The sequence below is a fragment of the Colletotrichum gloeosporioides genome (assembly GCF_011800055.1).
Source record: "Colletotrichum gloeosporioides strain Lc1 chromosome Unknown consensus_52, whole genome shotgun sequence".
In the NCBI taxonomy this organism is placed as follows: domain Eukaryota; kingdom Fungi; phylum Ascomycota; class Sordariomycetes; order Glomerellales; family Glomerellaceae; genus Colletotrichum; species Colletotrichum gloeosporioides.
The window spans coordinates 493,748-507,696 of record NW_025544697.1 but is presented as its reverse complement, the minus strand read 5'-3'; the positions used below and the strand labels follow the sequence as shown (position 1 = coordinate 507,696).

The following is a 13,949-nucleotide window of genomic DNA, read 5'->3' as shown; positions in this document are numbered from 1 at the left end:
TTCCCATTCAGATGGCTGTGCGTCCTAACGGCTGCATAAGCCTTCCTTGGAGAACAAGAGAGAGTGGGAAATGGGAGATAATCTGGATGCGACAGGTCATCAGCAAAGTGGCCCGGGCAGAACCTTGGAGGTGCCCAGCGGGCGAGTCGGGGGATGCGGCCAAGAACCTCCGGTGGTTGGATAGGAGGGAAGCCCGGGAGGACTGGGCATTGTTTGGGCGTCTACAGAGTACGCATACACGTCCAACACCGCCAATTGTTCGATTTCAAGCCTTCCCGGGTGGTCTCTACTGATATGTTAGCGGGAGTAAGTGAGGAGGCTGGGAGGACCCTTGCCCACCGTCCCGCCTTCTGGTCCGTAAGGTTTTTGCAGCAGGAATGCCAGACCCTTTAGCTCTGGCAGTCTGTCACTGTCAGACAGGGGCTCTTTGTCGCCTTATGTCAGCCTCAATTCATGGTGTAAGGTGAACCTACGAACACTGCACACTAGATGTCCTCCGGTGGGCGCAACGCTTGGCAACGGCTAAACGGACAGAGGCCCTTCGCCCAGAAACCGTCTGCGTCATCCCCGGCACCTCACCTCGCCAGCCTCTCCCATCTCCGCAGCGAAACCCTTCCAGAAACATGCCAAACCAGGCCGTTTGAACACCACCACCACCGCCTCTGAACCGACGACACCTCTCACACCATTAGTGTTTCTACTATCGTCCACCACCAACACGAACGACAGGACCACCGATCGCCCATTTTCCCTTGCGGCGGAAAGAAAAAGCAGGGTCCTGCTTCCATAAATAAAACAAGCCCAGTCCAAGTTTCTCGTGATCAACCCGCTACGTACCTCCTGCTCAAGCCTCAAGCGCCCACCGGGGCCACACCATGCAGAAAGGCGCCCGTCTCCACATCGCCACACCGCGACGCCTCTCCCGGCCCACGTCCCGTAAAGGGCCCCCGCGGCGTGCCCACAAAGAACGCCCCCTTTAGGGAAATGACCGGCGCGCGATGAGATCAGATGGAGCCAGACGATTGCGGCTCATCGTCACAACCACCACCCGTTCCCAGTATTCCCACCACCGGAAACTTGTTCATCGCAGAACCTGCCCGTTGCTTGGTCTTTGCTTGTTCTCCTTCCACACGTAAGCTCACGACACACAGAGATGTCTCGCCGCTGGGCCTGGAACCAAGGCAACCCGGGCAAGACGGCACTTGGTCGCGTGCTTGGCTGGAGATCCCTCCATCACCTCTAGACTCCAAGGCGGGATGTGAATCGTGATGCGACGCACCCCGGACGAGCTTGACGTCTTCTTTGCCATGCAAACGTAAACCTGTGGGCGCCCTGCTTGTTAGCCCATGATGCTTGGTGATGTCTGGTTGTGATTTCGATGGAGTACGACTTGACGTAGTTGAGGAAAACAGGTTGACGACAAGACTTTGGGAAGGCTTGATCAAGTATATAACTCTAGACATCAAGCCTCTACAAACATCCAATCCATCTCACTCATCAGATCAAACCAACAATAACAACAACCCCATCACCACAAACCTCAAACACACAAACACTTTAAAACCCCATATCCTATAAACAACACATCCAAAATGCACTCCGGCAGACACGAGAACTACGGCTCCTCCGGCAACTACGGCGGCGGCAACGACTACGACCGTCGCGGAGGCGGCTACGGAGGCGGCCACGAGAGCTACGGCGGCGGCATGGGCGGTCCTCCCCGCGACAGCTACGGCAGCGGCGGCATGAGCGGCGGCCGACGTGATGACTACAGCGGCGGTATGGGCGGAGGCATGGGAGGCGGCATGGGAGGCGGCCGTCGTGACGACTACGGCGGTGGCTACGGAGGCGGCTCTCGCCGCGACGACTATGGCGGCGGCCGTGACAGCTATGGCAGCGGCGGTGGACGCCGTGACGACTACGGTCCCTCAGACTCCTACGGCGGTGGCCACTCTTCCCACGGACGTGAGTTTCCCCCCCCCTTTTTTTTTTCCCAAATATACACCCACAATATATACTTACAACCAGAAAACAGGCCGCAACAGCTACGACGACGACAAGAAGAGCTCCTCCGGCGGCGGCTTCCTCGGCGGCATGCTGGGAGGCGGCGGCAAGGACAAGAAGGACAAGAAGAAGGACGAGGGCTTCACCGACAAGATCATTGACGGTGCTGCCGAGTACGCCAAGAAGAAGTGGTAAACTCTCCGAGAGGTGTGCCTAATGATGTAATGAACAACAACCTGTACTACTAGCCGGGCTATTGCCTGATAAAATAATTCCATGTTCGACAAGAAAAACACGGTTACAAAGCAATGTGCATGCAGCAGAGGATGCATTCCAATGTGATGGTCTAAGCCCGTAGTAAGTATACAAATCCAAGCAGGAATGGCATATCGGTCATGGCAACTTGCGACGTTGTCGCACTTCATTCAGATCGCCAAAAATTTGGCCTTCAGGTTCTCGCCTGGTAGTACTGTGTTACAAGCCCTCAACGCCAAATGCCTCGCCTCTTCACCATGAGTGCCCTAGGGACTTCTCCTTGAACCTCTCAATGCTCCAGGGGACCTAGAAATCCTGGCCGAGTTCTCAGGACTCTGCGGAAAGCCAACTTTGCAAGCGCAACGAACCAAATGACCAGGCTTATCAACCACCAAGAACCCCAATCCTTTTTCCTGTTCTAAGTCGAACCACCCTGATGCTAATGCAAGTTCTCCGTATCGACGTAGACAAAGGAAAAGAAATGGCAAAGTCAGACAGTTCCCAAGCAGCGCAAGATCCGAATACCGAACCATCGCGGTCATGGCCTGCCGAGTGAGTCAAGCTAAAAGGAGCAGTCTTCGCTCAGATGCTTTCGCGGTAATGTACAATTTGAAGCTTGAAAACTTCGTGGCGAGAAATATCATATGTACTAAGCGTTAAGGCGTCGCATGTTGAATGTTCGTAAGCTGCATCGAGCAGACTGTGCAAGTCGTCAACCATCCATGTAAGTGGTAAGCTTGATGTGGCCGTCTATCCGGACTTCTTGGTTTTCTCGGCGTCCTCGTCTGCCTTCTTCTGCTCCTCAGCCTTGGCTTTCGCCTTGCCCTCGTTATACTTGGTCCACTTCTCAGACATGTACCGGATGGAGCGGCCTACGCCTGCGGTGAAGAAGCCCTTGATGGACTGAGCAGTGGCGGGCCAGTTGACTGTCTGCTTGATAACCTTGCGAATGTACTTTTGCAACTCCTCGGTGTCGTCTTGCACGATGCGCTGTTCGAAGCCGCCGCCCTCGCGACGCTTGTAGCTAACGTCATCCTCATTCTTGGACGCGTCCATCATGGCCTTGAAGTCGGCAGCCGGAACCATGAACTTCTTTTGGTATTGGAAGTATAGACGCGAGCGGAAGGCCTTGGGAAGACGGCGGACCATGTTACCCCGCTTGACAGGGTCCATATCTTGGTGCATGGCGCCATCATACTCAGGGTCCGAGATATGCTTCGCCTGCTGGTCGGCCCCTTCGCTGTAGTCGATATTCGGCAGGGTGTTCAGGAGAGGGCCGTAGAGCTTGCGGAAGGAGACCATGTTGTTGTCAACAATGTTTGAAATCTTGCTCTTGTTTTCCGTGGGGAGAGCCATGCGCGGGTCGCCAAGGTAGGAGATGCGGGCGATGGTAGAGTAGAGCTCCTTTTCGGTGAACTTAGGGGGGAGAAGAAGGAGAGCAGTGCGTACGGCGGCGAGGAGGTTGGCCTGGTTCGCGAGACGAACTCGAGGATGATCGCGCAGGATTTTAACCGGCTTCTGGAGTCTTCCCGCGAGATACAAGTTGTTCCAGGTAGACAGATCAGTGCAGAGATTGTCGATAGAGGTCACACCGTACTTGATGAGCATGCCATTCTTAGTGACATACGGATTGAAGTAGACTCCAGCACCCCAGCGGTCCTGGAAGGTGGAGACAAGGCCCGAGCCGAAGCTGGCCAAGCCAGAGTAGTGGTCGCGATGCTGGCGCATGTTGAGTGAGTGCCAGTGCTGAGTGTGGGTGACTCCGAAGATGAAGTCAATCATCTTAGGGCCGCCCTTCTGGACCTCCATCAAGGAAGACGTCGGCTTGGGGTGAACGGTGCGAAACTCCTCATCAGTGACACTTCTACTGGTCTTGGACTGGGGAAAGACACCAGAGCCGTAAGCCATGGCGTACATGACGGGAGCGCGGAACTCTCGAACAACGTTTGTCAGGACCTTTTTGAACTCGGCGTTGACCTCCATGTGCTGATTGATGCCGAAATCTTTGTAAGGGAGCTGATCAAATTCCTCGATCTTAGCGTCTCCGTGATCCTCCCAGTTGTCCTCGGAAATGGTCGGGCCCTCCTTCTTGCGCGCCTTTTCGGCCTCGCGTGCCCAGTTGAAGTTGATGGCTGACCCATGCTGAGTGTACGCGGGTGGGCTATCCTCCTCCTCCTCTTCTTTGAGTTTGTTCTCCTTCTTGTCGGCTTCCTTGGCGGGGTCCCCTTTCTTGGCGTCTTCGTTCGATGAGTACCAGCGAGCGGACCAGGCGGGTGTCACAGCGATGGTGGACGCTGCAACCGACCGGAGAGAGTGATAGGGGACAGCCCGAAGAGGCTGAAGCTATCTCATGTATCAGCAGGCAGTTCCCACCTCTGGTCCATTCAGCTGGGGACAGAGAGAGGGCTTACCATAAGGCGGGACATCGTCATCGCTCCCGCTTGGATGTTGTAGACGTGGCTGTCGATGTGGGGTCGTAGGACGAGAGGACGAGAATAGATGCGGTATCAAAGTGACAGTGGGAGTTCGAGCTTATCCATTCAAAACACACAAGGGAGCCAGGTCACGGCGGGAAAGGCGGGCGGGCAATGTCCGCAAGGCGAAAGGCAGCAGTCCAGACCGAGTCAACCCAAGCCGTGTCGCAAACAGTCTCAGACTTGCACCCAATATCCAATAGAAGCAGTAACAGGGTCCGTATCGCCGTGGAAGTCTCTCGCAGGTGATTTGTGAGTTCGCGATCGTTCCAAATCGGCTTGGGCGTAGTTCGAGTCAAGAGATCCGGTCCGGGTTCGAGCTCGGCTATTACGGACCAAATTAATGGCTACTGGCAGCTGCCCCTGTCTGTCTGCCCCAATTGGCCGAGCTTCACCTTCGCAAGCGGTGTCTCGCGGTATCGTATCGCTGGGTATCGATGAGCTTGGAAGGGGCTCGGCGTCGTTGTCGGGGTTGCGGAGGGGGGATTCGGAGGGGGAATTCGGAGGAGCTGAAGCTATCGTTGAAATCTGCTTCTGGCAGTGAGCTCGGGCAAGCACGCACTAGGTAGGAGCAGCCGGGCACGGAACAGCCCGTGACCAATGCAGCAGCCAAGACAGGAACAAGCTTCCAGGCATGTGGGATGTGGGGATCACGTCATGGTGCTGCTGCCCCTGTCCGCCGTTCCGCCCTGCCCTCTCAGCCGGTGCAGTGACAGCCACAGGGTCCAGGGCCGTTGTCTGTCTAGCTGTGTCTTGTTCTTTGATGCTTGAGGCCGTGATAAGAATTTGACAGATTTTTGGAGCAATTGAAACAGTGAAGGGGCTCAAACAATGCAAAAGAGAACGGGAAACTGGGAATAGAAGAACAGATGATGAGATGACATGACCAACAAGAGGCAAGTGCAGCTTGCTGATTCGAAATAGTCGAAGACTGTGTGGGTTCATCCGACAGGGCAAGAGAAGCAGGAGAAACTTCGATTGCCATCAGCTGATTTGTAGTGCAGAAAGTCCATGTCTAGGAAGGTGCAAATAGCAAAGAGACTTTCCATCTCAATGCTGCAAGTGTGACCCACGGCTTTGACAGGCAGCACCGCCCAATTACTACCTGCCGATACCGAGAACAGCTTAAGGTAGGAAATCGGAAAGGAAAAGTCGCAAACTTGCGTCAACACCTGCCCAGGTCAGGAATGTCTTGACTTTCTGCATATCTCAGACGGCGAAACTTTCTTTCCGCAACTTCAACCTTTAAACTCACAGCGCCAGCGGCTCTTCAAGATGGAAGACGATGATGACGAGCAGCTCACGCTTGAGATTGGTAGTTTTTCGACCACGAGAAACACAGCAATGCAACAAGACGCGACAAGCAACCCGGGCCCAGCTGCCTCAGCTGAGATGCAGGCGACACCGCGGGGAACCGACGGGGGCGACAGGGGAGAGCCGCCGGACCTGGGAGATCGTGCCAGTGCAGAGATCCCTGCTAATGAGCACGTGACACGCTCACCGGCAACCCGGAGCTCCCAAAGCCAAAACACCAAGTCACTCCTCCGACGCGCCGTTAACAATCGGCACAGCATCCACGACATGCGCTCTCACACCCCATCAGGCGACCCTCCAGGCAGGAGAGGCTCCGTAACTAATCGCTTTCGCAATAGCACCGGCGGAAGCGCGTTGCCACGACCACACACTTCCCTACGAGAATCCAGGGTACGATCCCCTAAAATAAACAAAAACAAAGACCCCGATCCCCGCAAACGCTGACCGAAAAACTTTCAGTTTCGCGCAACCCAACCGACGTACAATCTTTTTACCGGCGGCGATGCGAATAGCCGTCCCGCTTCCCGTCAGAGCTCGGTACGCGCCGCGTCTCGGGAGAGTTCCAAGGAAAACATGGCACCGCCAGACGCGGCCGAGTATGAATCGCAGAGACAGGTGATTGAGGAGCTCAAGGCGGAGCTGGGAACCCTCAGATACACGATCTCTACATTCGAGCAAGAGAAGGAAATGGCCGAAGCTCGACACAAAGTTGAACTCGAGGAGGAACGCCGCCGAGCCCAACTCGATTTCACTGCCAAGCAGACTGCCGAGAGCGAGAAGTCGCAAGCACAGCGCCAGTTTGAGAATGTCCAGAAGGAACTCAGTGATTTGCGAGAGGGCGCGTCCGAAGAGAAGTCCAGCTTAGAAAAGCGCGCGCGAAGTGCAGAAGACGAGGCGCGATTGCTACAGGAACAGTTGGAAGACCTCTCAAGCGCGAAAGATGAAGCCGCGAGAATCAACGAGAAGAAAACAATCGACTTGGAGATGCAGCTGCAGGCTGCACAAAAGTCAGTTCAAGAGTTGGAGCAGGAATCACAAGCTCGCGAGACTGCCCTCCAACAAGTCCAGTCCCAGCTTGTCGACAAGGACAACGCGATTGGGGACCTTGAAGCGGAAGTACTCAGGCTGAAGGCCCAGACTGGCGATGCTGATACTATGGCTATCATCAAGCGGGAGTTGTCCGAACAAGTAACACATATTCGCAACCTTGAAGCAACCAACCGCGAGCAGCTATCTGAGCTGAAGCACCTGCGCCAGATTCACCGGGCCGTTGAGGTCGTTGAGGAGGAGAAGCGATCCCTTCAACGTAAGCTCGAGGCTGCCCAATCTCTCGAGACAGAATTGGCCGAAGCCCGTATGCAACGTCAACGTCTTGAGGATGAGCGCATGGCATGGACTGCGTACCTAGCTAGCACCGGCACTGAGGCAGAGTTTGAATCCCCCGAGGATGTTGCTCGCGCTCTGATCCAAGAAAGACTCACGTCGGCCTCCCACGTCGAGAGAATAGGAGCCCTCCAAGCTGAGCTGGCGGCGCAAGAGTCTGCACTCAACTCCCTTCAACAAGAGCACGCCACTCTCAAGTCACAACTCGCAGAGGCAAAGACTGTGGCCACCACCCAAAACGTTGACAAGGCCCGTCTGCGCACCGAGCGCCAGCGTGTCCTTGCTGTGAAGGAGGTTGAATACCTTCGCGCCCAGCTCAAGACCTTTGATGCGGAGGACGAGGCCTTCCAGCCGGAGTCTGTCGATGAAACCAGGTCTCGCCGCATTCAAGAGCTTGAGGATCTCGTCGACAAGTACCGCTCGGAAGTGCAAGCATTGCACACGGAGATGTCTTCAATCGAGTCAGGCAAGCCCGCACCAGCAGTGGCCGGCACAAAACGGCCCCGCGACGAGAACGACGAGGCCGCACATGAACAAGTCGGCCTTCTCACTCGCAAGAACCGCAAGCTCCAAGATCAGCTGTCTTCAGTCCAGACGCAACATAGCGTCACCCAGAAGGAGCTATCTGTCGTGCAGGAACAGCTCAAGACCCTCAAGGCCCGATCCAAGACGCGCATCCTCTCTCTCCGCTCCAACCCCACCTCGGACTTTGAAGCCATCAAGATGTCCACCCTCACCGCCCTCAAGCAAGAAAACGCAGACCTTCTCGCCCAGCTACGTTCAGATCCATCTGTCCGCCTCATTCCCATCACCCAGCTGGACGCCGCAAACCGTCTGGTCGAAGAGGCGCGCGCCGAGACGGCATCCGCACAAAAGTCCGCCAAGCGCCTCAAGGAGGTCTGGTCCAAGAAGTCGCTCGAATTCAAAGAGGCCATCTTCTCGACCCTCGGCTGGACCGTCATGTTCATGCCCAATGGCAAGATGCGTGTCGAGTCCACCTTCTACCCGTCCCAAACGGACGAGTACGAAAACTCCATCGTCTTTGACGGCGAGAAGGGAACGATGAAGGTCGGCGGCGGGCCAAAGAGCGCCTTTGCCCGTCGCATCGGCGACCAGATCGGTTTCTGGGTGCGTGAGAAGGGGTGTATCCCCGGCTTCTTGGCCGCGCTCACGTTGGAGTTTTACGAAGAGCATTCAAGGAACCAGAATTCGGGCGAGTGATTGTATCGTCCGGATAGGGGCAGGAGCGGGATACGATGGGTTTTCTTAACAAAAAGCATGGCTCGTTATGTTTCAGGGCCGATGTACTTGTTTGCTTACACGAGATACCTCACCTCGAATCCTGGACTGGGACGAGGCTTACATGCTGCATGATTCTTTTGCTTAATGACAAATATGTATTTTTCTCTGTTCAATCATCACCCATCTCCCGCGATTCTCCTTCCCAAGACTAAATTATCTCTCACAAGTTCCACATTGAGTTCACCTTCTACAAGATGCATGTGGCTCTGGAGTACTTTTTTCTTCATCATATCGGTACAAAAGCTACCTACAATCCAAGTCCGTCTCCATCTTGTTGGGAAAACCAAGAAGACATGTGATAACATATCCTCGGGGGAATCCAGAAATGAAAAGGGAAAACGCAATTTGCCGTCACCAGGCGCAGAAAAAGCTGTCCGCGCGTGTCCTTTTCCTCCCTTTCTCCAGTTGTGCCGTCCACATACCGCATACGCTCGCTATGTAAATGTCCTTCAATCAAAATCTACCGCTTCCAATAAGGGTATGTACACCTCCTGAAACTCCTCCTCATTACAGCTTGGCGCCGATCACTTGGCCTCGTACTTGCCGCTCGTGATCTTCTTCAACAGCTTCACATCCACCCACTGTTGGTCAGCTGGCAGGGCGGGCGATGCCGGGTTGTCGTCCGCGAAAGGGTCGGCTTCCTCTTCCTTGCCCTTGCCCTTGATCTCTTCCAGTCTCGAGATGGAGATGCCGCTGCTGAGGGACTCGGGAGTATATTCCCATCTGGCCTCGATGTGGCCCGGCTTGGGCTCGGCATTTTCGGCGCCAATGATGCGGCACACAATCTTTTGCGTCTCGGCGGTGAGTGTGAGGTCTCCAAGGCGCCAGTACACCAAGTGCTTCTCCTTTAAGTGGGTTCCTGTCGGTTTCGTCTGGGCTCCTGAGGCCTTAGCGCCTTCGTATGTAGCCACGAGCACGACGTTTTGCAGCGTCACGGGTGCTGTCAGGCCGCTAGCAGGGTTGAGCGAGTACTGCAAAAGCAGTCCAAGCTTGTCACCCTGAGGCTTCCAAGCGGGTCGGATGAACAAAGGAACGTGGGCGGCCAGGCCAGCGTCGCCGGGGTGAACACGATATGTGAACGCTGTTGCAGTCTTGTTGATGTGCGATACATCGAGATTAAACTCATCCGGCTTGTCAGGGCTGTTCTGAACAAAGATGCGGTTCGGTCCGATGACTTCCAAGCTAGGGAAATTGTTGATACGAATCGTCTCACGCTCTGCTGGACGTTAGCACATCAACTTGGCTAAGCGTAGCTCAAAAGCTTACCTGGAGAAGTGTCGCCGGCGGGATGATAAGCAAAGGCAATCTCGCCATGAACCTTGGCATTCTTGACCTCTCCTTCTTCGAATGTAGCTGACACTGTCTCGATGATAGAAGCATTGAGACCAGGCTCGTGCATTTCAGGGTGCTTCAGGTGAGCAAGGCTCATCAGGGAATTGGCTGAACGGATCGACTGAGTATCTGATGTAGCAGCGATGCTTGCTTCAGAGGCGAGCGCTGCGACAGTAGTAGGCTTCGAAGACTGGCTAGGCAGTGAAGGGGATGTCGGGAAGGGGTTCTCATTGGTGAGCTCGGGCATGTTTGGCGGCGGCACATAGATGGTATTCCTGACGTCTCTCCGTCCACGCACTGTTCCAAGCTTTCGCGAAGGAGCAGCCATCTGTGTAAGTGTGTTGGCGACGCTGTTCAACGCAGCCTCCTTGGCATCAGCGTCCTCCTCCTGAATCGGCGAGCTCGCAATGTTGAGCTTGAACATTTGTTCATTCTCCTCGGCGGCCTCGCGCTGAGCCTGAGAGATCGGATCGTCAGCAGGTGGGCGAATCGTAAAACCCTCGGAGTCCTTCGCTTCGGCCTCCTTAACCTGGGACGGTGGCGGTCCTGGGGGAGGGGCCACATCCTGAACATCCGTGTCGTGGGTGCCATTAACAGTGCCAGCCGATGAACCAAGACGAGCAGCTTCCGACGATTCCTCACCAAAGCCATTGGTTCCCTCGTGGAACGGCCTGTCGGTTCCAGACGAATGGGGCGGCCTGGGCGAGTCGGGTGTTTCCGCAAGAGCGGACAGTCGGTTGTTGGTTTCGGCCAAGTTGTGCGAAGAGGCTCTTGGCGAGAGGCCACTGGGGCGGACGTGGGTACTGCTATGGCTGCTACTAAGGCCACGGCCGAACGAGGAACCGCCGGTCTTCTGTGGAGAAATCGGACCGAAGCCACCGTGGATGCTCTGTCGGCGCCGGCCGAGCATCGTGCCGATTCGACTCCGCAACTTCGATTCTGCGATACATGTCAGCCATCTGTCGGTTTTGCCATGATCCTCGTGCTCAACATACCGGACTTGCCCTCCATAGCTCCCGAGTGGTCGCTCGTATCGTCATCATGGTGGCCTAAGCTGGAAGAAGGTGGCGGGGGTGGAGCCAGAGTTTGGCTTGTAGGCACGTTCGAGGACTGTCGTGATGTCGTAACCCTCTTCTCCGTGCGCGGCCTTCCGGAAACAATCTTCTCCTTAAAGCTCGCGATTTCCTGCTCGGTACTTATTTCAAGCATCAAGGCCAGCGTCTCAGCAGCCTTACTCTGGGATCGTTGGGCTTGGTCGCTTTCGTGGGTTTGGTATTGGGTGAGAAGGTCGCGCAACTGGTTCACGCGCTGTTCGTCGAGAGCCTGGAGGGTTTCGAAGATGAATGGGGCTTGGGAATCCCATTGCTGGGTGGCCTGCTCGAGCCTAGCGGTGGCATCTGCCATCTTCTGCGCATTCGTCTTGGGGCCCTTCCTAGCCAGCGCGTCCATCTTTTTCTGGGCATCTTCGAGGTCCCGGGCCATGGCCGTCAGGTTGGCAGAGATGGTTTGCATGTTCTGCATCTCCTTTCGGGCCTGGAAGTTGCGCAGGGGCGCTTCGACATCTTTCTCGAGCAGGCTGGCGAATTGGTGATGAGAGTGGGCGGTCGCATCGACGGAGAGCACGATCTTGTCCCAGGGTCCAGAAAATACGCTGCACAGACGATTAGCACGCAAGACGGTGGATAGGCCTCGGAGAGAAAAGCGACCTACCCGAGCTCGGACTGGCCGTTGGGAACTTTGAAGTTCATGAGCTTCCGCAGACTCTGGACATACTGTTCCTCGACTCGACGGCGCTCCTGGAGAGGCTTGTTCAGCTTCGGGGTTTCTCTCCCGAGAGATGATTGGGTAATCAATTACCTGTAGCCAGTCTGCAACTTCGGTGTTGATCTTGGTTATTCTCTTCACGCGATCGGTCAGGACGTTGACAGCCTGCATGGGCTGGAGGTGTGCCTGGACAAAGAAGGGGCCATGGTTAGCAATCAGGTCGCAAACAATGCGCTTCTGCAATGGCACACGGAGGCAAGGGGAGAGGAATCGGTGGCAGCGTTGGGCCGTCGGGCTCTGCAGTGGGAAACAGTGACGATGATGGGGAGAGCAAAACATACCAGCATGGCAGGGTATTCGGCCCTCGCAAGATCATCCATTGTGTCTAATTAGTGCGCGCAAAATCATATACGGTGAATGCAGTCAAGGAGAAAAACGGCGCGCATAGCGATGCTGTCTATAATGCTGTTGAGGGTGTCGCCAAGGTGAGGAGCATTCGCATCGTGGGAGGGCGACAGTTGGTGGTGGAGGAAGTTGTAGGAGTGGCAGCAGCAGCAGCAACAGCAGTGGTGGTAATGGTGGTGGTGGTGGTGGGTTGCGAAATGGATGGAGGAAATGGAGCGGATTGGATGGATGGAACAAGTTCGGCGCAGCGAAAGACGGACCTGGTGGAAGCAAGGCCAAGCCAGGACGAGGCAAGAGGTCAGAGACAGGGAAGGCGTTGTTGCTGTCGCTAATACACTATGGTACGCACGCACACTCACTCACACGAGGCAGAGGCAGCAAAGGCAGCACCTCACCAGTCACCAGCAGCGCAGCAAAATGGCAGAATCCCGGGATGGCAGGAAAGGCCGGGAAAGGTCTCCTGGGCAGCTGGATCCAGTGTGACCTGGACCGATGATGGAGAGTGTGGAGTGGACCGGACCGGGGGGCAGCACTGGGTGAGTGTGGAAGCAGGCGCAGGAGTCCCGTCAGCACCCAAGTTTACGAATGGAAGCCTGTCCGGAGCTGGACCGCGCAAGTGACCTGACGGAAATGGCTTTGGGTCGCCAGGTCCACAGCTGGAGGAGGTAACGTATCCGAGGTACCTCGACAGGGTAATTGGCGACATTGGACTCTTCTCTCGCCTTGCCTTGCCTTGCCTCGTTCGCAGTTGCGCTGCTGAGTGAGTACGGAGGAGGTAGCCAGCCACCATTACCGGAATGAAGGCAGTCCTCCAAAGGCAGCTCCCAGCGTGCGTCTCTAGCTGCTGCTTTTTGACTACTTCTCCACACGTACCTTTCTTGCCTCATCCCAATTGTCTCACCATTCCCTCCTCCGACTTTTTTTCTTCTTGCTAGATGCAATCAATTGGCCCAAGTGCTGCCGAAAAGTTCAGCGCATGTCCGCTGGCAAATTTGAATTCTTCAATTGGGACGGGAAGTTGGCCCGGGAGCGGCGGACACGGACGGCCCTACGGAATAGAGAGAGGTACACGACGGACTCGATACACGCAGTCTGCAGTACTCTACGAATACGGATACACAAGAGTCGTCATCGCCAGTTGCTGCACAGCAATTCTGCTTGCTGCATAATGGGCCTCTCTTGAACTCAAGAACCACATGGCCCAGTCATCAACTCACCTCGCCTCGGTTCGACCCTTGTCCGAACATGCAGCCGTCCCAGTGACCATGACCAGTCTCTCTGCATGTCCCCCGTCCTCGCCGCGGTGGTCTGAAAGTACTTTACTTTCGCCTGACAGGGCTCCTGTACTCGAAACGGGCTAGTTTGGAGGGGACTTCTGCAATACGTCACGCACCTGACGGTCCCGGTTTAGTTTGTTTTCACCTTGTGCCTACTCGACTGAGCTTCGAATAACCCTCCCGCTCCAACACCCAGTTCCAATTCTAACTGCACCGAGTGCTAGCTAGCTGACGCCGTGCCCGACGAAGTCTTGTCTGGCTGCGAAATGCTGAACCCGACCGCCCGTGACGCTGATACTGGAAACAACGGCGGCGCCGACCTGCGTAACTAAGGAACGCGTCCCGTCAACTCTAAGAACCTGGCTTTTGCATACTTTACTTATTCAGGGCCTCGTCGCTTACAGGATGCCGCCTCCAGCAAGGTTCAGAAAACGGTGCC

The 13,949-nt window shown here is 55.6% G+C and overlaps 3 protein-coding genes across 3 annotated transcripts; 1 reads left to right on the top strand and 2 right to left on the bottom strand.

Annotated features, from left to right (window-relative positions):
- Positions 1–3,009: 3,009 nt before the first annotated feature.
- Positions 3,010–4,685, bottom strand: GCG54_00008465 (Phosphatidate cytidylyltransferase; the record flags this gene model as incomplete). The annotated part of the gene is made up of 2 exons (XM_045408431.1): positions 3,010–4,602; positions 4,671–4,685. 2 exons carry the CDS (start codon positions 4,683–4,685, stop codon positions 3,010–3,012), a joined length of 1,608 nt encoding a protein of 535 aa, XP_045263121.1.
- A 1,323-nt stretch (positions 4,686–6,008) lies between these two features.
- GCG54_00008464 (Spindle assembly checkpoint component MAD1) lies at positions 6,009–8,651 on the top strand (the record flags this gene model as incomplete). Its single annotated transcript, XM_045408430.1, has 2 exons — positions 6,009–6,437; positions 6,507–8,651. 2 exons carry the CDS (start codon positions 6,009–6,011, stop codon positions 8,649–8,651), a joined length of 2,574 nt encoding a protein of 857 aa, XP_045263120.1.
- A 605-nt stretch (positions 8,652–9,256) lies between these two features.
- GCG54_00008463 (uncharacterized protein) lies at positions 9,257–12,208 on the bottom strand (the record flags this gene model as incomplete). The annotated part of the gene is made up of 6 exons (XM_045408429.1): positions 9,257–9,948; positions 9,999–11,003; positions 11,060–11,715; positions 11,775–11,860; positions 11,922–12,014; positions 12,170–12,208. 6 exons carry the CDS (start codon positions 12,206–12,208, stop codon positions 9,257–9,259), a joined length of 2,571 nt encoding a protein of 856 aa, XP_045263119.1.
- Positions 12,209–13,949: the final 1,741 nt, after the last annotated feature.